This window comes from Tachypleus tridentatus, chromosome 13 (assembly GCF_004210375.1).
Source record: "Tachypleus tridentatus isolate NWPU-2018 chromosome 13, ASM421037v1, whole genome shotgun sequence".
Taxonomy (NCBI): domain Eukaryota; kingdom Metazoa; phylum Arthropoda; class Merostomata; order Xiphosura; family Limulidae; genus Tachypleus; species Tachypleus tridentatus.
The window spans coordinates 143,370,029-143,393,978 of NC_134837.1; the positions used below are offsets into that span (position 1 = coordinate 143,370,029).

Below are 23,950 nucleotides of genomic sequence, written 5' to 3' on the forward strand. Positions count from 1 at the left end.
GGTTTTTGCAGATCCTTAGTTGTTGTGATGCAAGTGAAACTAAACTTCACATAATCATCATTCCATTTCCTTTTCTTTGACATAATGAAGTTTTTTTGCACAAACACAGAATCAACAATGCACTGACTACCATAGCATCACGCATGGGTTTATATACTCTGCGAAACTTTCTAGAACATTCTTGAATATACGTCACATGACGTCATCGACTAATTCTGGATATTTCTGGAAGTTTCTCAAGTCACGATCACGTGAATACATAACATAAATAAATAATAGACACTTTAAGACTGCATTCACGAATGTAACCTAATAAGTTGTGCCGAGTATTTAGGTCACTTTTACGTTTCGTGTGGTGTTTGTACATTAAGCTTTCAGTCTGCACTGGTGACGGTAGAAACTTTCTAGAACATTCTTGAATGTACGTCACATGACGTCATCGATTAATTCTGGATATTTCTCGAGTCACGATCACGTGAATACACAACATAAATAAATAATAAACACTTTAAGACTGCATTCACGAATGTAACCTAATCAGTTGTGCCAGTATTTAGGTCACTTTTACGTTTTGTGTGGTGTTTGTACATTAAGCTTTCAGTCTGCGCCGGTGACGGTAGAAACGACAGTTTATCGTAACAAGGTGAAAAGCTACGTCTGTAACAAGAAAAATAAGAAATAAAAATTGAACGTAATTTTTTAATATATAGGACAGTACCCTTAATATAAATGAAAAAAAAAACTGAAATGTTATCTCGCACCTCTGGTTGGGAACCACTGCTATAGTCCCTTCTGAATGACAAAGGGAGACATCTGCCCTAAAGGTTTGTCTGAAAGAGAATGTAGTACAAGAAAATGAGGTACAAAAGATGGTACAGATGTTGAATATTGTTGCTTATAATCTTCAAGACATGGTTGTTTACCTATGGAATGTTTTTCACTATTTCATCTAAGTTTTAATTTGGGGGATCAATAATAAAAAAAAAAGGAATATTTCGGTGCCCACTGACCCCACCCACCATGAAGTCCTGCAAGGGGACACACTACAATGCCAAACAAGGACACTGCAAATTTGATGTTTTGTGTGAGTTTTTTTAGTCTTTCTAAGCTAAGTTACTTTTAAAATATAGTCCAATCTGTTGTTGAGGCAGGATTTTTGGAAAATTTCTGTTGTTTGAGGAAAATGATGTTTTCAAGATTTTTGAAGAGTGAAAATAATACCTTGAATTTAAGACACATCCTAATTTTCAGTTTGGAAAAATGTGAAAAAAGATGTGCTTTAAATTCAAAGTAATACAGTATATATATATATATTATTGGGAAAGACAAAATTTCATTCACAATACGTACCTTGAAAACCTTAACAGAAGAAACACCACTCTGATCTCTTTGATAATCATAACGAGAAAAGGGACCTTTAAGCACAGCTCCAATATGGTGGATATCAATCTCTTCTTCAACAGAAATAACACCCCAGTGAGAAACTTCCAGGGTTCTGTGTAGTTTACTTACAGCTAGAAATGGGTTGTTGTTTTCTGAATGGATTGTCATCTTGTTCTGTTGAAACAAACATGCAAGTTTAATTTAATGATTAACAGATATTTTGATGCCTTCATTATTTTACTTGTAATCTTAGAAATGTTATTCCAACTGTACAGAGGAAAAAATGTATTTCTAAAAAAATTACAAGAAATTTAATACTTTTGACTTTGAAACATGTAGTTTTTATATATTTTTTGTTTACTTACAAAACTCATGGGTCCAACATTTTCATATGGTCCATAAGTGACTGTTGAATCGGCTTGAGAAACGGGCTTCAATTTTGTGTAAGATTCAACTGAGTTAGATGCCAAGGTGAGTTTTGTAGTCTGAGTTTTTGTTAAGTAAGGAGAGTAATAATAGTGATTGCCTTGATAGTACACCAACTGATGTTCAGATTGAGTAATTTGTGAAGGGTATGGGACCAAGAAATGTGTAAAGACAGTCTCCACCTTTATAGTAACTGTTCTTCCTGTTTGTAAAGGAGTTTTAAGTTCAATCCTCCAAAATGCTTCTTTTCTTTAAGAAAAAAAGTTGTATGTAAAATTTGATGACCAAAAAATAAAAAAATGAGTACACTGAAGTACATTTTAAAAAAATTCACACCTTAAAACAAGATAGTCGATTTAAATATTTTTTAAATTATCTTGGAAAATTAATGTTTTGAACTCGTGCATGAAGTGAAAAAAAATAACTATTTACAAGTACAACAAACAAATATTCTCTACAGACTAAAAACTTGGCAAGTCCCAAATTATAGGAACCAATACCTCTGAAACCTGTGATGGTGTTTTATCTGTGAAATAGCCTTATTAGAAAATATGCAAGTTCACCATTTAAAAATCATTCATGAAAACGTTTATAAAGTTTTTAAAAATATTTAAGGGAAAAATGGTGTAACAAACCATTCATTTCCTGATACTATGAAAATTAGAGAATAACTGCACACTAAAAACATTTTAACAACTGACAAAAGTTTTTGAAACATAATTAAAGTAATTTTTATGCCCAATCAGGATAAACAGTTTATGTCATACATGAATATACCAACCTTGACTGAAACCTCTAAAATTAATATAAAGAACCTAAAACATGATAAATTATCTTTACTCACAAATAATCTGTACTAGTGTATTAAATAAATTATGTGGAGCTATAGCTTAAAACAGCAGTGCAGTTTGTTATGACATTAGTTTTACTTTGACTGACAAGAAAAAAAAGGCTTCTTACTTGTTATCAGCGACAACACTGGGGAAAACCCTCAAGGTTGGTTTCCCTTCTTCCTGAGACTGACAGAAAAATAAACCTTCAAATTTTCATCAACAAAAATTAGCAATAACAACTAGAATACTAAAACTATAAAATACGCTGATGATCTGATTAACATGGAACATTTATTAATAAATCGAAAATTAGCAGAAAACAGAGAAAATACAAAATTAAGTAAGCACCTTTAAAATACAGTAATTTATATGATTGTTTGTGGAAAATGTTTGCTTAAAAAAAAGCATTGTAAATAATACAATAACAGCTTAACATTTTTAGCTGTCACTTTTGTCAAATACAATCATAATCAGGTGTACAAATGTATTATACACAATTCACTGATCAGTAAGCATATGTGGAATCCTATATTACAAGATTATAGCATATAGTAATGTTGCTCTATTTTTGGTAAAATAAGTTGTGAACATGCAAGCACATTTTAAAAGTTAAGATGAAGAGTTTTCTATTATGAAATTAAGTCTTGTTAGCTAAGTTGGAAGAGAGTATTGGCTTTAGCACACTAATGTGAGAAAGAAGTCCTGAGGTCAAGACTCAGTCAAACAAATATTTTTGATAATATTTTTTAAAACATGTACCATATACCAAAGATGAAGCCTAACTTAAAAGATTGCTATTAACATAGTTATTCTGTTCATTCTAAACTAGAGATCATTATGGAAGATCAGTATATCCAAGACTTTTTCCTTGTCCCACACTAAAATTAACATTTAATGAAAATGATGCTTAATAGATACAAACTAGCTTCAATGATATGAACACAGATATCACAATATGCTAACTGTTCTGATGGTTTGGAAGGCAGCTTCTATATCAAAATTCAAGAGTTTGTAATGATAACAGTTTTCATTCTTCAGCTTAGCTAAACAATCTGTAGAAACATTAAAAAAAAAACCTATCCAAAACAACAAAAACATTAACTTTGTCAGATATAACAACAACAATACCAACATTATTTTTCTGACTACTTGAAGTAAAAATTCCCTTTCAGTTTAAATTATTGGGATCTTTAATGACTTTACAAAAAATAATTTATATTTTCTTGACTTCACATTTAAGATTAACAAATAATATTTTAGTACTTCACAAGCTTGCAGGAATGCACATCTGAATATCAAAATGGGCAAAGATGTTGCTGTTTTTATTGTTTACTGTTTCTGGATCCTGTTGCTCATCATTACTCTTTTCTTATTACTGTAGGTTGTAAAATTTCTAAGGTACTGATCATAGTAAACCCATTGGACTTTCACAAGCGAGTCTGATTTGAAGTGCAAACTGTAAGCCTTTACACATGATGGAGGAAGATTTACAAACAACACAGACTCACAAGCAAAAACTGAATTTAATCCATTCTTACATGTTCCTAATGGTTAAATATCAATACTAGTTTGTCAATATCAAATTGGGATGGAATGTATTTTGTCTTAATATTTGATAAGTTGCCATTCAAATTTTTGGATAATAAGAGCCTGTTCAATTTCTTCAGTGTGTTATATAAAAACCACATTTTATGGAATGGAAGAGTGAATAGGTTGTCATCTTCATATTTAGACAAGTCATGGTAGTTCAGTTTCTTCAATTTTTATATTGATGATCCCATCCTTTCTAGTTGGTAAATAGTTAATTGTCTTAACATTTGATTTGCCTATACAATAGGCACTGTATTCCTTCTTTCATATCTTAAAATACGAAGGAAAATTCTCTTGTTGTCTACAAAGAAGAAATACAGAAGCTAGTATGGAGACTCAGTTGTGCTGCATTTCACTTAAAAATTATTCAATTAACAAAGAAAAAACTAGTCTTGAAAAGATACATCCAAAACAACTTTCTTTGGGAATTTCCAGCTTGAACTTAGTTTCAATATTCAACAAATTGTAAAGATACACCTTGGCTCTTGATGGACATGTTAAAAAATGTACACAAAAATTACTTTTTGCACCCAGGTTGTGTTTTTTTACACCATATTGGATGATCACAAAATTCATGCAGCTTTCAAATGTGCACTTTAAAACTCAAATAAGTTACATCTTGCATTAGAATAGAATATTTCAAAACAATTAGAATTTATTTGGATTAAAATATTCTGTTACCACTCAGAGTTCAAATGTATACTTTTGCTGTTGTTGTTGACAATGTTTTCTACACTAATATTTCATACATATGTAAAAATGGCTATTTTGGATTGAGAAAATTTTTTACATAGAGGAGCAAACAATGTTTCGATATTTTCTTTGGTCATTGACAGGTTCACAGTCGATTTTACATATATTTTTCTCTTCAAGTGGGTTTTCTTGACATCACTGATTAATATTTCATACATATATAGACATCAAAGATAAAATAATAATATTTTAAAATTCACTAAATAAATAAATAAATATTAAATTCATGAGAGTGGGAAAGGAAAAACAATTGCAGCCACAATACAAACATTCACCATCACATTCCAAATCATAAGGCAGGTCACCAGGTACTATGCCCTGGTTTTTTTGAAGTACCTGCAAGAGTAATATCAAAATTACATTGGGGTTATACTATCTATCCAGTTTAACTTCAGCCTCACAGGATAAAGAATTAAAAAACTAAAACTGAGCAGATATGGGTGCTATAGCTCACAATGTTAAACATCTATGTGTAACCAAATGTGGGAAAGTGGCTGCTTGCAAGAGAATTAAATTAAAAAAACCAAAACAAATAATAACCAACAAGAAAAAAAGAATACATTACACCAATGGCAGAGACATTTAAACTGTCCTTGAAGTTAGCAATCCAACCCCCAAATATATTTGGACATAAATAAGATGATGAGGTGTCACTTAACTAAGCACAACCTACATTGTAAGTATAATGGAGGACAGGTGCTAAGGTTTGGATATGCTGCATTTTCTTTAATGTTCAATTTTTCTAAAAAAACATAAATATATGCATGTGTGTGCATGTGTCTGTATAAATGCATATATAAAAACATTTTCCATTGAACAAAACCAAGCATGACAAAAAATATTCATAAAGTTGACATGAGAGACTCGGGAGGACCTTAAGGTAAAACTTTTCCTGTGCAATAAGCAGTCATTCTTGCAGCACACAGAAAAAGTCAATTGCTTACGGCATAAGTTTATGAAAAGATACACTAACTACAAATCATATTTGCTGTTAAATGTCTTTTCTTATTCAAGCACTGGATCATGATAGTGGCATTGGATACACATAGAAATTTGTAGGATTTACTTATTATAATTAATACTTGTAATATAGTAATTACTTGATAAACATTAAGACTAAAAAATCATAATTCACTTACTGTATCTTTACTTTAATTTTAACTACAAGTGCCTGTCAGGCTATACCGTTTATCTTTTTAAAACAAGGTAACCATGAATTATAGTTTATGCTATTTTTATGGTAATAAAACGTACTGTGCTAATGGTAACACTAATACTTCAATACAGGCTTAAACAAGTTAATGATTTATTATTTTCAATACATATGCATGTTTTATTACGAACATGTTTGTCAAATTTAATAAAAAGTACATATAAAACTAACCACTGCTCCAATATATGCCAAGTGATGTCTTGCTTCTGGTTCAACTGAAAAAAGCACGTAAGATGCTGGTTCTTTGGCAGTATTCTCTATAATGACTTCAGTTGTTACTTCCACAATCTGTGAGGATATATCTATGTTTCTTTCCACTTTTTTATTTACCAGGTTGAAATTAATGATATCTTGCGCAAACGCGTGAAACTGTAAGAACGAAAAGATTATGCAAAACAACATACGAATCTTAAAATACATTATATTATTTATTACTTGATGTTCGTGGATGTTTTAAAATACAATTTCCAACTCTACTCTTTTCGTTGACACCGGCAACCTGGCATACAATCTTAAGACCGCATACCTAAAAGACTGTCTAAAGTGGCAAATGCTTATTGGATAGTATTTCGAAATTATAACAAACACAACTAAATAAAGTCATTACGGATTTTATAATTATATAAATTTAGAAAAAGATATAGCTAAATGAGAAACTGAATTGGTAAAAATTGAAAATTTTATATAAATACATTTTTGATTTTCGTTTTCCTGTAATCGCGCCAATATTTTAATAGAACATGGCAGCATCTGCGAGTGACACTGTTAATAAGACTCTGAAAGAAGCGTTGTTTGAAACCCTTTCGGGTATTTTATCTCCAGCTCATGACGTGAGAGTCAGTGCTGAGGAACAGTTAAAAGTTTTAGAAGTAACTGATGGTAAGTAATTTTTACTTTTAATGAATAAATGTGCCACTAATTAATCTGTACTTTCGGGTCTCTGCATGGGTAATAAGCGTGATGTTATGATCTTGTGATGCCTGACGAGAGCTAAATGTTTTATAAAATCAACTCTAACTCTTAACGAGAATGAATGATCTATTCAAGAGTCCTGAGGTGCGTTGTCCTTTAAAGAATTTATTTTCTTCTAAAGTAGTTGTTGGAAGAAAATTGAAATCTTGAGCAATATGTGAATTCAAAGGAAAAGATGAAGGATTAGTACTTCCTAGTATTAGTACGAGTTACAATGCAGCTATAAACGTTTGAACTTTTGAAATTGAAAGTGAAACAGTTAAAACTTCTTATCGAATAGCTGAGGAAATAAAACCAATATTTGCGAAACATTTTGAAAATATGTACGTTCATATCAAAATGTTCCTGGGTAATTTTAAGTACTATAATGTCATTGTAACATATGCACAACAAGGGTCCATTTGGCCTCTACCTGTTCCAGCCAATATAGCACTCACTGTTGTGATGACCTTTATATTTTGATAATTGAGTTTTTAACCCCACCCAGTATTTCATTCACTTGGAAATCTTTTTTTAGTTTGTATATGGAGTAACCAAAAGCTCCATGTCTCAAACATGTATAATGCTAAAAATTTGGCTTGTTGCTCATAATAGGCAAAGCACAGATAACTCATTATGTAGCTTTTTGTTTTACAACAAACAATCCACCTCAGCTGCTGAGTTCTAGTATTAAACAAAGGTCCCTTGCATTATAACATCTAAGGAGGGATAGTTAAACCTGAAATAATATTTTAGAATAGGGCTTGTTGCAGTTTGCACATTGTGTAGGTTTGTGTTTGACAACAACTGAACTTAAAAGCAGAATCTGTTAACTGATGCTGCTCTGTTTATGTTGAGTACAGTTGTAGACACATGCTACACCTGAAGTATCTGTTCTTGGACAAGTTGTCTAGACATTAGCTTCTCGATGAGTTTGTCATTATCTTCTGACTTTTCCATATGGTTTTCTTATCACAATCCATTTGAGCATCATCTCTTTTATTTCTTCCAACCATCAACAAGGAAGTGGTTGTTCTTAGGAAATCTGTTTTCCTCACTTTTAGATCTTCTCTTTTTGGACTATGATCAACATTTTTTTTCCTTTGTTTGTATATCATGTCTTGGGAACTGAATTCTTTCTACAGAGTGGTTTCTCCATCATCTTACATTGTCAGTGGGTCTTTACTTCTTTTTCATGGCAAATCTTTGCTTTTAAATCCCTCCTCAACATCTAACTTACAACTCTGGCTGTGTATGTTCTAAGTTTGGATTGCTTCCACTTCTTTTTATGTGTCCATTTTCCCATTTGACTTTTTTCCACTTCTGTTACCAGTCATAGGACTGTTTTGTTTATAACTTTGTCTCTTCTTTAGCCATTCTTTTTTTTTTCTCAGTTAGTTATTCTCTTTAGACTGGAATATGTTTAGTTTTTTCAAGTTCTTACACTTACATTGGTTCCCTGTTCTCTGAACTGTCATTCTCTGCAGACATTTTATTCTTATTTACAAGAGTCCTTGCTCTGATTTTTGTCTCTCATGCCTTTTATCATAGGGACAGGTTAATATTATTCCTTGACCACTTCTTCCTTTTCTAAAGTTATTACATTCAAGAGAGCAGTCTGTTATTTTCATTGACCAACCCTTTTTCTCAATACAGTTCTTCCAGTCTGTATTGCTTCCTTTGTTCTGTTCATTATCTCACTCTTACTGTCCCCTTTTGTAGTGACAAACAACAACTTTTCTTGTTGTGGGAGTTTTATCTTATTTTAGTAGATTCTTTGACTCTGATCAGTTTCCTGACATGTCTAGTTTATTCTTCTGTGGGTGAGGATACTTTTTGTCATTTTTGTTTCTTCTTCCATCATGTTCATTATTTCATTGTTTTATGCCTCTAGTCTTTGACATCCTAAAAATGAGGTGTTGTTGGCAATGGTAAGTCACATTACTTACACAACATTGTAGTTTTTATCTTCCTTTAAGTTTTTGTCACCCTCCAGTCATAATTATCTATTAATTACAGAGACTTTTGAACATTAGTTGTTAATTTTTTCTAATTTTTAATAGGTTTTGCAGCAGTGTTATTTAATCTATATATCTGTGTTATGAAAACAAGGGAAACTATCATGTAGTCAGTGTTCTCTCTCCCATAATCTGCATCAAATAAAGGATAACTGAAAGTTTTATGTATATCTTCCCCTGCTAAGTGCTCACTGTTTTTTATTTTCCTCAGGAGGAAAATTTAAGGTCTTCATTTTTCAGTTCAGTCTGTCAAGTTCATCAAAGACAATAAACTATCATTACACCTGTTTTCCAAACTCTTGACATAAGCCAATCAAAGCACCAAGATATACACATTTATATATATATATATATATATATATATATATATATATATATATATATCCAACTCGACAAGTAATATTTTGGCAGAAGCCAATTAGCTCATTTAATCTGATCACCCTGCTGAGATTAAATATAAGTACAGTAGTACTTATAATGAGAATGGGGTGGATACACAGTGCATGCAGTACAAACTATATATTGTTATACAATCCAAATAATAAATCTTCAAAATTATTCCAGAGACATTTTTAGGTGATAAACAAACCACAAATGACAAAAGTCATACAACCACATGAGAAAGCAGAGCAGATACAAAAAATTTGCACATCCACAAATTTCTCAACCTGACTGACATTGTTAAATGCTTACCACAGTTATAAGTGCATCAAACAGAACAATAATGTAGGAACCACGTGCTAGTGCTAACATTTTCCTGTACTAAACATCACTAAAAAGAAGAGCTATTCGATGTACAACAGGTAATTCCTGACCAAGCATGTTATTTTAAAATATGTACATCGACTTTCCCGATCACTATGCTGAGTAATTGTGGTCAAATAAAACAGTGAATCTACAGAACTGTATGGCATATGGATATTGAGAGTAGTAGCGAGTATGCACATGCAGGGTGAGCCTTGGGAGTTGAAGGCTACAAATATTATGGATTGTCTGAGCAATGATGTTTTATAGAAAGTAACTCATATTTAATTTCATACTTATTTGAGATGTGGTGGATAAAATAGAGAACAGGACATGCTTAGAGAAAATAATGCAGCAAAGAACATAGACTAATAGTATGCAAAAAATAAACAATTTTCCCTTACTCTCACAGTTTTTTGGCTCTTTAACTATGTGACAAGAGCTGTTACAAACTCACCCATTGTGGTTAAGTTTCTCACTGGAACATTGCTTGTACTCTGAGTGAAATTGACTGTTGCCTGTTGTTATGCAGTACATCATATAATAGATGAAAATATTGGCTTTCTATTGGTTATATGTAATTAAACATAAGGTAGAACTGTTAACAAATTTTGAAATAGAGGATGTGACAGGTGGGTATGAGAGTATGGTTCTGATTGTTGCATTTGATAGCTCTGTATCTGAACAAATTTGAAGGCTATAAACATTATGCATAAATTGAGTAATGGTGATCCTATAGTGAGTTTATGTATAATTTTTTACTCTTTCATGGAGTGATAGAAAAATGTATGACAAAATGCCTAGAATATATATCACTTGAGGCATATAAGGATAAATTCAGGATTTTTGAATATTTCTTTGTAGAACTAGGAATTTAAATCTTTTATACTATTAAAATATGAATTATTAGGTAATATTTTATGCTATAGTTTTATAACTTTTTGAATATTAGACTAAAACTTTTCTTTCATTATATGAGAAAGGATACCTTAGGAGAAAGGGTTAAACAGTTTTTTTTTTTTTTTTTACATTGTGTATGAGTTTGATACAGAAATGGAAAACCTCCTTATTTTCAGAACCTTCCACCTGTTGACACTTGTTCTAGGAGTCTGGCTTAGCTCCTGCTGTTAAATAAAATCAAAACACTAAATGTTTTTTGTGTTGTGTGATGAAGCAAGCAGAATTTTGTCCCTTAGACAATATTTTTTTTTAAACTATTCCACAGTTCCTATTTAAGGGTCTACAATATCTTCAAAGTATTATGAATTGTGTGTTTTTAAGAAATAAAAAACAAAACAGAAACACTCATAATATATAATATTTTAAACTTTCCTGCAGAATTTGGATTGCATCTGGCAGAACTAACCATTGAGCCAAATGGACAGCTAGCTATCAGACAATTAGCTTCTGTGCTTCTGAAACAGTATGTTGAAGCCCATTGGTCCTCCCAGTCAGAAAAATTTCGACCACCAGAGACCACAGAAGAGGTGAGATTTAGATAGAAGGTTGACACTTTTTTTCTGTGTGTGTGTTTAACATACAGGCATATCAAGAGCTTCCTATTTTCTCTACTAACATATCCTTTTTTCCAAATTGAGATTATTCAGTTTCTGAAGTGTCATCTGTAGTTGTTAGCATTATCTTGTTCTTGTTACTTTGCCTTTTATTCTCTGTCAACAGGGATGTTTCAGTGTCATATGTCAAGCTTAGGTTAAATCACCCTCATTTACCTAATGGGAAACATACTCCATGAGTTTTTCCCTTTCTTTTGCTATATTCTCAGAAAGAAGCTAACCTTTTTTTATTTTTTTCTCTATGCTGTTCCAGAGTTCCCTTGGATCCTGTAAAACCTGAAAAGTCATGGAATTTGAAAAGGGTATTTTTAAGTCTTGGAAAATCATTAAATTTTGTTTTAATAGAAAAAAGTCAGTAAATATCATTAACAACAATTACAACTATTAGCATTAATCTCTCCAGGCAAAGTTGAAACCTAAATGTGGCAAGTGGTATTCCTCTATCATGTTTGGCCAATTAGAATTCATAATACTTAGTTTCTGAATGAAAGTGAGGCATTAAACCGTAAAGTGTGAGATTCTCGTAAGCTGACCAATCAGTGATAAACTTATGTGTGACAGTTTGGTTTTATAGTTACATTCACAATTTTGTCAGACTCATTTTGCCTAGCACTGCTCAAAAGGTATATAAATGGTTAAAATATGTAGAAAGAACCACTTGCAGCTTTAGAACTCTTGGTATCGTATGATAATCATTTTGGTACTGTTTTTGTTACATTGTGCCAGGGAAGTGTAAATATCAGGAGAACTGGAAAAAAAATGAACTCTATAGAACTTGACTTGAGGCAGTGTTTATAAATATATGTATGGCATACTGCAGCATATGTAAAAATACTTTTATCCTTTGGAACATGGGTGAACCTCCTGTTAAACGCTGGGAAAAAGCATAAAAACAGCAATTTACACATTAGTTTATTCTTAAGTCAGGACAAACCAAGTACCAATACAAGTAAGCATGCACATGCTGACATAACTGAGAACATGTCATTTATAGAAGTACTTATAGCTGAAATTATTTCTTCTATAAAATGCATGACATATCCCACTTCAGCTACAATAGTTGTAATAACATCCCTGAAACATTTAAAGAAATGTTGCTTGACAGCAGTCAGAGTTCAAAATTTTCTATTTAAAGCTGGGCATGTTTGTTAAAAAATCAAGATTGACCGGCACTTTCCCATCTATCCCCGGACATCGTGACTGGTGGTCATATTCCTAACATGTTGGACACAAATACATCATCCCCTCAAAAATAAGTGAGGTAAAAGCTGTGTATGCACAGCCCAAATATTTTGTTTAAAAGTATATTCCATAATGAGTGGAAAATAACTTGCAAAATTTAAGATTTAATTTAAGACAAAAAAAAGCAAATTTTAAAAAACAGTCGTGAACGCTCACAAAATGCACTTTTTAGGTCTTCTTATCTGTGCTGTCCCAGATAGTCACGTGCCTGCCAAACATTCACGATGTTCTGACCGTGGTGCCTGATAGTAAAAAAATGGGAAAGTCTCACGATCTATTTCATTTTGGCTTCATGAGCAAGACTAATTAATCAGAAGACAATACTATGGAACCCCGAGTGAAAAAACTCAAGCTTGTTGACCCAAGCCCAAGTGTTAAAGCAAAAACTGTTACTGCTAGTACTGGCACTAAGCCTACTTGTCGTTTCCAGGATGAATGGAATAGAGGCCGACCATGGCTGGAGAATAATAATGCTACCGGACTGATGTTTTGCTCAATTTGTCAGGAATATGACCAAAGTGGTGGAAGGCAGAAGAACACCTTCATAACAGGATCTTCCAACCTGAGAGCAAGTGCTGTTAAGGAGCATGAAAACAGTTGCTCCCACAGTCTAAGTTGTCAAGCTAATACAGCAAAAGAAACAACTGATTTAACTCCCATGATGAAAGAATTGAGCAAACTTAGCCAGACTGAGAAAGATTGTTTGCTTGTGCTGTTCAGGACTTGAATGCCAAACCATTCAGCAATTTTCAAGAGCTTCTTTTGCTGCAGGAGCACAACTTTGGTATGAACTTAACAGAACTTCATGCCAATGACAAACAAGCAGTTATCTTTACAAAGTATATTGCAGAAACAATTAGAATTAATATCAGATCTCGTCTGCACACCTCATTATTCTTTGGCATTATGACTGACTGCTCAACAGACACTGCCAATATTGAGCAGGATATAGTCTATGTAAGATACTTGGACAGTGACTGTTACCCAGTAACCAACTTCCTGTGTCTGCAGTCAGTTGAGAAGGCTGATTCTGAACACTTGCTACAGGCACTTAGTTCAGGTAAAGGTTTCTTAATTACCTGGGATAAGAATTTTCTGGATTTATCCTGAATTCCTAATTAAGAAAAATTAAAATGGACAATATTTCATGTACATTTGTGTTTTAATTCAGGTTTACATAGTCATTCCATTATTAATATACATCAGTGAAAACTCGAGCATTTTTCAATTGATTTAAACCAACAAGAACCATGTATTTACCACAGACAGAATTGGAGCTTAACCTAACATAACTAGCATAATAGATAATGGAGCAACTGAATTTTCCAAAGTACAAATTTGCATATTTTTTTTTTACAGAAAGTAACTAATATTGGGTACTAATTTTTGTACTTGCAGCATTGTCCATATATGGCAAGTTTCCTGACTGGCTTGAATCAGTTGTATGCCTGATGGCTGATGGGGCAGCTGTCAATTTTGGCACAAATAAAGGACTTGTCAACAGATTGAAGGTGCATAAACCTTATTTGATAGGGATCCACTGTGTTAGTCACAAATTGGAACTTGCAATTAAGAAGACCATCATGACATCCCTTACCTTGATAGTATCCAAACCTTTTTAGAAAACCTATGGAAGTTTTATGACAATTTGCTACAGAACTGGGCTGGCCTCAAAGAAGCTGGTAAAGCCAACAAAAGGGACAGGAACCCGGTGGGTGGCCTACAAAGAGTGCACTCCGAAGTCAGTTTCTCATAACTGGCCAGCTTTAGCAGAGCATTTGTATCAAGTAAAGTTTTATGACAAAGGGGAATGTGAACAGAAAACTGCAGGATTATACAGTACTTTGACAAGCCTTAAATTCATCCTGTATATGGACATACTCTTGGCAGTTCTGCCTGTTTTGACATCTCTTAGTCTCAAAATGCAAGACAATTCTGCTACTGTGAACATTGCCAAATCAGATGAGTCCCTGGCTAGTAGTGCAAGTGGATTGTGGGCCCACATGTTAAGTCAAGTGACCCATGAGGACAGTAAATTTTTCCCTGGATCAACAGTGTTGGCCTTGGTATGCCTCATGCAGGTGATTTCCATGTCATCTGCTGAACCAGAATGTGGATTTTCCCAGATGGCAGTTATTAAGGATGACTGGTGGTCCAAACTAATAAATGATTTTCTTACTGACTTGATGACAATAAAATTAGCTAAGAATAAGACCCGTGATCTTGCAAGCACAGAATTACTGTGCAAGTTTGTAGAATTCTGGTGGAAGGACAGTAAATAAACCAGACGATTTGTGAGTCCACATGGAACTCACACATGTAGAGACAATAGAGATACTGAATCTACATCAGCTGATGTCTTAGTGCTGGATGACTAAATCTACGAGTTTGATTGATGTGTCATTTTTCATGGATACAAGGGTTGTTGCCACTTGCTTTGAAATAATGTTTCAGTGCCATAAATTAAATGATTCTGTTTTATATAATAATTGTCTGTACTTGATTTCTTGTTTTTGGTAGTGTCTGGTGACAATTTTGAGGTGTCTTGCTAAAATTTCAAATGTTCAGCAAGATTCATTGTCCAACAGGACATGTGTCCTGCTGAAAATTTAGAATATTTCTACCCCTGGCAGTATAGCTCAAAAATTAACGTGATCAAGATAAGTGTGCTTATTTTGTAGGCTTTGGAATTGGTCCATATTTTGATAATCATTTGGTTACACATGTTTGATGAATCTTACAACAGCAGCTTGAATAAGAAGCAAGTGGACATTCATGTTAGATGCAACACAATTGTCAACAGGATCCCAGTATTACATTACTTACCTCTGTTTTCATTGGGCATAGCAGGGCTGAGGATCTGGTGCCTGTGTTACTGGAATCCATTTCAGACATTGGAATGAAGAAAAATTATCTAACTTTCTATTGATGTACCAACAGTGAAGCTGCATTCCTTACTGAGACTGCATCATATGGACTAATAAACATTGAAAGCTGTGGCTTTCATGTGGTTCACAACTCTTTCAAAAATGGTTGTGAAAAATCACATTTTGGTGCAGCTAAACTATTTAAAGCTCTATACTGACTATTCTAAGATAGTCCAGTAAGATGAAGGGATGACTATATAACTATTACTGGATCATCATTTTTCCTACTTCTATTTTGTGGCCATCATTGGCTCGAGAATAGACCTGTTGCTGCAAGAGTTACTGAGATATGGCCAAATGTAATTAAATGTATTAAAGCTTTGCAAGGAAAAAAGAATGAATCTTCTAGCTAGTCATACCTTATTGTCAAAGAGGTAGTGTTAGATAAGTTTATCATGGCTTGATTAGCACTCTTTGAAACCATAGCGAGTATTATGTCACCATTTCTAGAGATATTTCAGAGTACACATCCCCTGACACCTTTTCTCTGTGGTTACGTTGAATAGTGTATGAAAAAATTGATGAAATGATTTATTAAAGATGGCATTTTACTTTCCACCATTTCAAGTGTTTTGAAACTCGTGAAAGTAGATGTGCAAAACTTTAGTAATCATGTCAACTACAAGAAGATTGATCTTGGATTTAAAGCCCAGTCTATATTAAAAAAAAAACATGCAGGATGTTTCAGACTTATCAATCATGCAGTTCCATATGAAATGTAAGGAAATTTTATACATTGTTGTGAAACATTTAATTGAGAAAATAATGATCATCTTTACTTTGCTTGATACTTAGACTGTCTCTGTCCTAACAATATTGTTGATAAATCAGACGTTTGCAAATGTCATTTCAAAATTCTGTTGGAGAAGCTGATTGAACTCCATCATCTGGATGATGGGACAAGTGAAATTGCCACAGAAGTGTACTGTAACTTTATAGACAGCGTGAAAACCTTACCTAGTTCTGACTCTCATAATTTTAGAGGTCATGATCCACTGAAGAAAAAGTCAGTGGATTTGTTTCTGCAAAATTATGTATGAAAGAGAAGTTCATGTCAAAGTTGAACAGTTTGGGAAGATTTTAAACTTTTACTAATTCTATCCCTTGGACAAGTCAGTGTGATCTGGGGGTTCTCCATAAATAAATAAATTTAATTTAATAACATGCAAGAGGTTTCTCTAGTTGCTCGATATATCATATTGATTTGGTTGGTGGTATGTTTAATTTCAAAGTAACACCAGCTCTCCTAGAAAATGCAGCCAAACAGAAATACAGACAGCATCTAGAAGGTGAGAAAAAGAAAATTCAGTTGTAACTAATTTTGTAGAGAGGTGAGTTAGTTAACATTTTCCTAACTGAAAATGAATATACTTCTGAAAACTTACCCTACTTCCACACTTTTGGTGTGTCAGGAATGAAATTTTGGTTTACCCTAAGTGCTTCAGGGGAATATTTTTAAGAAGTATCTTTCTGAAATGAAAATGATAACCAAAGTAAATGATGGAACCCTGAGAAAGAGTTTATTAAGTATTGCAGTACCTAAAAATGTAAAAGAATTGAGGGTTGTAAATCTATCAGTTTGTAAACAAATAGCTTAAAATTCTATTTTCAGTGCTCATGTAGAACAAATAAATTGATGAAGAATTTCTGTAATATTTTTCTAGGTTAAAGCTACAATTCGTCAGATTTTACCTCATGGTCTTCGGGAACCTATTAGCAAAGTACGTTCAAGTGTGGCTTATGCTATTTCTGCTGTAGCACATTGGGACTGGCCAGAGGCATGGCCTCAGTTGTTTGACCTTTTAATGGAAGCTTTGACCAGTGAGGATAGTAATGCAGTCCATGGTGCCATGAGGGTGTTAACAGGTAGGTTTCTTGTTTCAGATCATATTACAGTCTATGAGAGTTCCTTTATTCTGAGACAAATGTTACCAATGGCTTTCAGCCTTTATCTGAATATAGTTTATTTGCATTTTATTTAAATAAATCCAGCTCTTTCATTTACTTTTATTTAATAGAGTATAGTTTATCGTTTTTTTAAAACTGAAGCCAATTTCTTGTTCATCTTGTAACACCATGCTGTTCTGTACCACATTACATATTGTCTTTTACTTTCTTGCTTCAAACTAATATAGTACCACTTTTTGTTGAACTTTGTAAAGAATTGTCTCTGTTTTATTTTATCTACAACAAATCCCTACACTGTTCTTGAAATACTCTGTGATAACAATCAGGCAACTTTGTTCATAGTTTGTCCTTAATTTTAGGATACTAAATAAACATATATTTACTTTCTTTTTAGTTGTTTTCATCTATAAATGTACTGTCAAAATGATATGGTTCAAGCAAAATCATGCAAGCTATCTAAATGGCATTTAGCATTTGAATTTAGATTTCATTTGCAGTTTGTCCAAAAATGCATTTTGCTTGGATTTCTTTAAAAGTATTTACATTAAAAATTGACAGTAAAGTTAATTTAATTTATATAATTCACATTGGAAAAGTCACCAAAGTAAATTTGTAATTAAATGATGCTATTATTATGTTCTCTCTTGTTTGGTATAGATATGGTTAGTTGTTTAAATTTGCAAAAAATAATGGTCAGTTGGGTGAGCATTATATACAGTTTATTACCAGCCTGACATAGCCTGGTTGTTAGGATGCTCGACTCACAATCAACAGGTCTTGAGTTTTAATCCACGTTACCAAACATGCTCATCCTTTAGGGTTGCTTTCAGGGCCAACCACTTGAGTGTAAAAGTTTTGACTAATACAAAATATTCAAAGGGCTGATCCTAAATTTAGATGGAATTAGTGTTGAATGAGGAAGAAGGTGTACAGCTTATTATTCTAATGGATGCCAATGGCAAACAGTTTTGAAGAACATGGAAATATGTTGAAAGCATTCAGTTAAATGTGCTTAAATGTAAAAGTACTTTAGGATATTTATTCACATATAAAATGGAAAATAATGAAAATATAGTTGTAGCTAGTTTCTTCTATAAATGTCACTGCAAAGTTTTGATTAATTCGAATATTATTAGTAGAGTTAAACTATAAGCTTGAAAAGTTTTGATGAGAGAAAAACTAATAATTTGATCCAGTTTTTGTGTCAGTCCTTTTAGTTAATGGTAACTATGTCATAAACTTGTTTTAGTCATTAGCCTGACTTTACCTGAATGGTGTATATTTTGTAAACTGTTTGTCCAGAACTAATGCTTTTAAAAGTACATTAATCAAAGTGTGAAGTTTATACATTTATCTTCACTTTTTGTTAGAATTTTCAAGAGAAGTCACAGACAACCAGATGCTCCAGGTTGCACCAGTTATTCTCCCTGAGATGTATAAGATATTTAGAGAAGATGAAGTAAGTATAACTAATTTTTCTGAGCGTGGATTTCATTAAAAATATTTGAAAATTATGTTTTAAAGAATGTATGCTTTCCATATAAAGTTTTTCTTCTAGGTTTATTATAATTAATTGTATTCTATCTGAACTTGCAACTGTTAATCATAAGATGAAAATCATTTTGTACTCAACCAAGCAAGGAAACAGACTCTATAGAGGTAAAAATATATAACTTTGATTTCTTCACTTTGATACTGTGGTTGTGTGACCTGCACCAGGAACAAGAATGCTAGATTTCCAGTTATTGTGAGGGATAGCAAAGGCAGTAAAATAAGAATAAGAGTATAAATAAATAAAAAAATTGGTGTTAAAATTAATATAAAATATTTAATGTTGTTTTATCAATTCTTAACCCTGTTGCAATGGGCTTGGGTATAATATACAGAGGTTAAAGATTTATGCTATAACTTTTGTTTCAGTATGTGTATCTTCACAAAATTTGATAGATTTTTAGTAAAGATTTCAAGTCTTTTGTACATAGAATGCCAATTTTTTTAATTTATTATTTTTGCCAAAGATTTGTTTGTGAAGATATTGAGTCTGTTTCCTTGCTTGGTTGAGTATGAAATGATTTTCATCTTATGATTAAAAACTGTCTTTTTCACAAAAATTTCAAATATTATTTGTTTAATGTTTAATATCTCTTCAATACATTTCAAACATTTGTTTTTTGCAAAACATTAAATTTTGTCTGTTATGCTCTTTACCCAAGCTATATGGGGTCTTTCAATTTGACCGAACTTGGAACCACTGTAAAAATTAGGAAATAAATATAAATTATGCTTTTTTTTTGTTCTAGAATGACTACAAATTATAATCCAAACATAAATGTTTTGTCTAAATGGCTTAAATCTCATAACATTATATATTTATTATTTTTGTTACAATGACCTTCCCATCATGCCTGGCTAACATTACAAAAAATTTTCTTTTTTAATTATTTTTGGTGACTTAAAATCAATTTAAAGAAATTATAGGCATTATGCCTTGTACTCTCTAATTCTCTTCTGTTCCACCTAATATTTATTACATTGTGTTTCTTGATATTTAACTTTTTCAGTTCAAATGTCAAGAAAAATTTCTAATTGCACTTAATCTTCGAGTGATTGATATCATGCTTCAAGAATGATATATTTTCAATGACTATTAGTGGATTATTTTAACTTTGTCTTTAATCAAATAATTTTTTTTTTGCATTCATAGCAATGATATAGTTTGTTTTTCAAAAATTTCAATTTTTTTATAGTATATAAATTTAATCTCTTTCAGTTGTCATCATTGTTAGTGGTTTGTTTTTGCACTGCATGGCAGGTTTTTATAAATGAGTTCTGTGATTGATGCTTAATTGAGAAGAAGCATTTATATGTTAATGTTGTTAATTGACTATCTGTTAAAAGGGATTTTTTGTGTGTGTGTGTGTGTGTGTGTGCAATATCTGATTTCCTCCCAGAAATATGCCATAAGAACACGTGGCCGAGCTGTTGAAATCTTTGCTACTTGTGCCCAGATGATTGCTATAATGGCAGAGTATAACAAGGTACGTAATTTTTATTTATTAATCCTTAATAATGAATAATGAAGTGACTGGCATAATTTTGAAAATCTGAAGTTTTTAATGATTTTTAAATAAAAATCACCTTTGTCTTACACATGACTCTCATTATGAGCTCAGTCAGTTCAACCTGAAAATGACCCCAAGTTGACTTTTAGAGTTTCTGTACCTAACTTCTAATATGTTTGCAAGCTTTAAGTAAGCATTAAGTCTTTTGTAGTTAAAGAACCAGAATTTTTAGTCAACTTTCACTCTTTATGCATATGCCAAATTGTGTTAGTGTGTTACATTCAAAATTTAATTACACTACTTTTTTTCATGGTATACCATTAGATATGACAAATCATTAATAATCTGCATTTTAATAATGTGCTAATTTTAAGTTCTTATTTTTAATTAGACAGTGTAAACAAATTCTATAATTTCTCTTAGTGTAAGATTTGTAAAATTTGCTCTCTGGTATTCCCTTCTTCTCTAATGTATTTGTCACTTTTCCAACAAGAATGAAGTTTAATGTAAATTACTCTTTATAATATCATTATCACTTCAGCAAAGCATAATTTTCATAGCCTGCACTTATTTTTGGTCACAGAAACATGAAATAGTTATATTCTTCTTGCCATGCCCACCTGTCAAATTCTGTCTTTCAGAGATTGCTAGTAATTCTGCCTAGTGTTCAAAACTAATTGTTTATAACCAATAGAAAGCCAATGTTTTAATATATCAAATTACATATTATATTACATCGTTATTTTGTACATAGAACTGTCAGTTTTATTTTCATTTAAAGCTTGATTCTTACAGGAAACACACTGATGAGCTCAGATAAAGTTTCAGTGGCTCTTGTCAGTTAGAAAGCCAGAAAAATTGTGATAGTTTAGGAACATTACTTTTGAACGTTATTATTCTGTGTTCTTTGTTGCATTATTTAATTGACAAAAAAATTTAGTGCAATACTACTACAGTAAAATCTGTTTAAGCTGGAAACTTCATTAGGCAAAAACGTGTACAAGCCAAAAATATCAAAATTTTGTAGCATTATCTTAAGATTTCTCTTATGAAAGGCCCTGTATATGGAGGAACCTGCATAATGCAGACAGAAAACTATATTTCACCTACCTCATCTATAAACAAGTAGGATTAGAACCTGAGTAAGGCAGAAAAAATGTTTTTGATTAAATATTAATTTCTTATTTAATTCATAATTTCATTAAATATTAATAAATTCTTGTTTAATTAATAATTTGTTTAAATATTTATAAATTCTCAGACATTTTGTTACAGTAAGTATTGGTTAAATATATTCTTTTTTTATGCTGTCATTATTTTTGCAGTTAAATGAAACAAAAGAATGGAACAAGAAAATAGAAATATTCTACTTTTCCCAGATAATGCAACTTGTCATCCTAAAGTTCTACTTTCAAATGTTTGTTTAGTCTTTCTACCTACCTCCATGTACAACATCAGTTCTACAGTGGAATTATAGTATTTAAAATTGAAATACAGAAAATTGATGCTTCAGCATATTATTGAAAACATGGATGTCTGTAAGAGAGCATCTGAAATTTTCATGAAAATTGATGTGTTAGATGCAATAACATTTTAAAGCATTCAATCAAATATGTATAAGATGAATGTGTAATAAAGTGCTTTCGAAACTTTGGATTTATTCTTGATAATGGTGGAAGTTGTGGAGAAGTTGTTTGTTATGACGATTCTAGTGAAATCCAAACTCTGAGAAGATTGATGCAGATGATTCTGTGAAAGTGGAAAGTTTTGTTAATGTTGGCAAGAATGTTTCAACAGAAACTGATGAAATTGATTTAAAATCTATAATACAATCACAAGATGGTAACAATGTGAGAGATTCAGAAGTATAATAACTTTATTCACAAACTTCTTACTTCTCTTGAGTCAAGCAAGTATAACATTCTGCTCAAAAATTATATATAATTAAGAAAATGTGTGTTCACTATGTCTAAGCTGGAAATTTTACTTGGTCCTGTGTGATTCCAGTTTAAACAGGTTTTACTGTATTAGTATCCCCCAATGGAACAAAAACTAGTCACAAAATATGACATTCCAGTTGATACCAAATTTATTCAAAAACCAGGCACAAAACTGAGGTCTATACTATGTAAAAACTACACTGACAAACACCACACCAACATTATTTACAAAATACAATGTGATAACTGCCACGACTTCTATATTGGAGAAACAAGTAGAAAAATGGAAATCAGATTCAAAGAACACAAAAAGTCACCTTCACACGTTTTCGAACACTGCAAGTCAAATAAACACAACATAACCATAGAAAACACCCAAATAAAGAAACAAACATAAACAAATGCAAAATTAAAGAAGTCTTCTCATATAACAACTGTGAACCTGACAATGACCAAAGAAGTTTAAAACGTTCGCTCCTTTACATAAAATTTTTCTCAACCCATACAAGCCGTTTTTACGTGTATATAGAGTGATGACTAGCAGTTTCTCAAAGAGAGAGACAGGTGGGCAAGGCAGAAGGAACGATTGTCTGTTTCATTGCTTTGTAATCAAATAAGATTGACAGTTATAAAAATTATGCTTTACCTGAGCAAGGACATTATAATGATTAATTTGCACAATTTTTTAAATTTTCTTATTGTAATCTGTTAATGATTCTATGCTAAAACTAGAAGGTTAATAATTTTTGGTTATGTGATGGAACAATATGGCTGATATACTGATATCACTAATAAACTTGTATAGGTATTAGTGATACTAACTATGACACAAGCTGGTCTTAAAATCTAAAATTTTTGATTTTTTAGCTGATTCACAGTGATTGAAATATCATAGACTCTGTGGCCTGAAGTCATTTGGACTTGTTAAAAGTGAACCTAGCTAGTCCTGATTATTTCTTGCTGTTTTTGTGGTGGTGCTGCTACACTTAATTTCAGATTTTATATTTTATAACTAGTTTTAGAGGAGTCTCCGATTTATTATGTTAACGTGTTAGTGTTTCAAGCAACTGGAAATTTTAATTTTAATTTAGAAGTTAGTTAAATGTTTATGTATTAAATTTATGGTATTTGTCATCGAGATTGATACATACAGTTTTCTTTTCTAAAACGTATTTTAATATTAAAAAAACAACAACAATTTATTATAACTGCTATTACTAATAGTTGTTTTAAATACAAGAGTTTTACAAACTATACCAAGTTTTCCTTCTTGTCTAGAACTGAGTATTTTACTGATGGGCCAGATCCATAAATATACAAATCAATTCTGAGTTAATATTATCACACATCTCACTTAAGCTAGCTCGCTTAGTTTTTGTTTGGCTT

At 32.0% G+C, this 23,950-nt stretch overlaps 2 protein-coding genes across 2 annotated transcripts in view; one reads left to right on the forward strand and one right to left on the reverse strand.

The window, feature by feature from the left end:
• The window catches only part of LOC143237549 (dolichyl-diphosphooligosaccharide--protein glycosyltransferase subunit 1), a 32,167-nt gene extending 25,438 nt beyond the window's left edge, over positions 1-6,729 (reverse strand). The window contains exons 1-4 of the mRNA XM_076476948.1: positions 6,370-6,729; positions 2,770-2,828; positions 1,749-2,058; positions 1,351-1,557 (exon numbers count right to left, since the gene is read on the reverse strand). Coding sequence (XP_076333063.1) covers positions 1,351-1,557; positions 1,749-2,058; positions 2,770-2,828; positions 6,370-6,618 — 825 coding nt within the window. The 5' untranslated portion in view covers positions 6,619-6,729. The remainder of the gene's footprint in view (positions 1-1,350; positions 1,558-1,748; positions 2,059-2,769; positions 2,829-6,369) is intronic.
• Positions 6,730-6,850: 121 nt separating this feature from the next.
• Ipo9 (Importin 9) overlaps positions 6,851-23,950 on the forward strand; it is an 87,566-nt gene continuing 70,466 nt past the window's right edge. Inside the window, exons 1-5 of the mRNA XM_076476947.1 lie at positions 6,851-7,077; positions 11,250-11,398; positions 17,319-17,520; positions 18,933-19,021; positions 20,514-20,600. Of these exons, the coding sequence (XP_076333062.1) occupies positions 6,939-7,077; positions 11,250-11,398; positions 17,319-17,520; positions 18,933-19,021; positions 20,514-20,600 (666 nt within the window). The 5' untranslated portion in view covers positions 6,851-6,938. The remainder of the gene's footprint in view (positions 7,078-11,249; positions 11,399-17,318; positions 17,521-18,932; positions 19,022-20,513; positions 20,601-23,950) is intronic.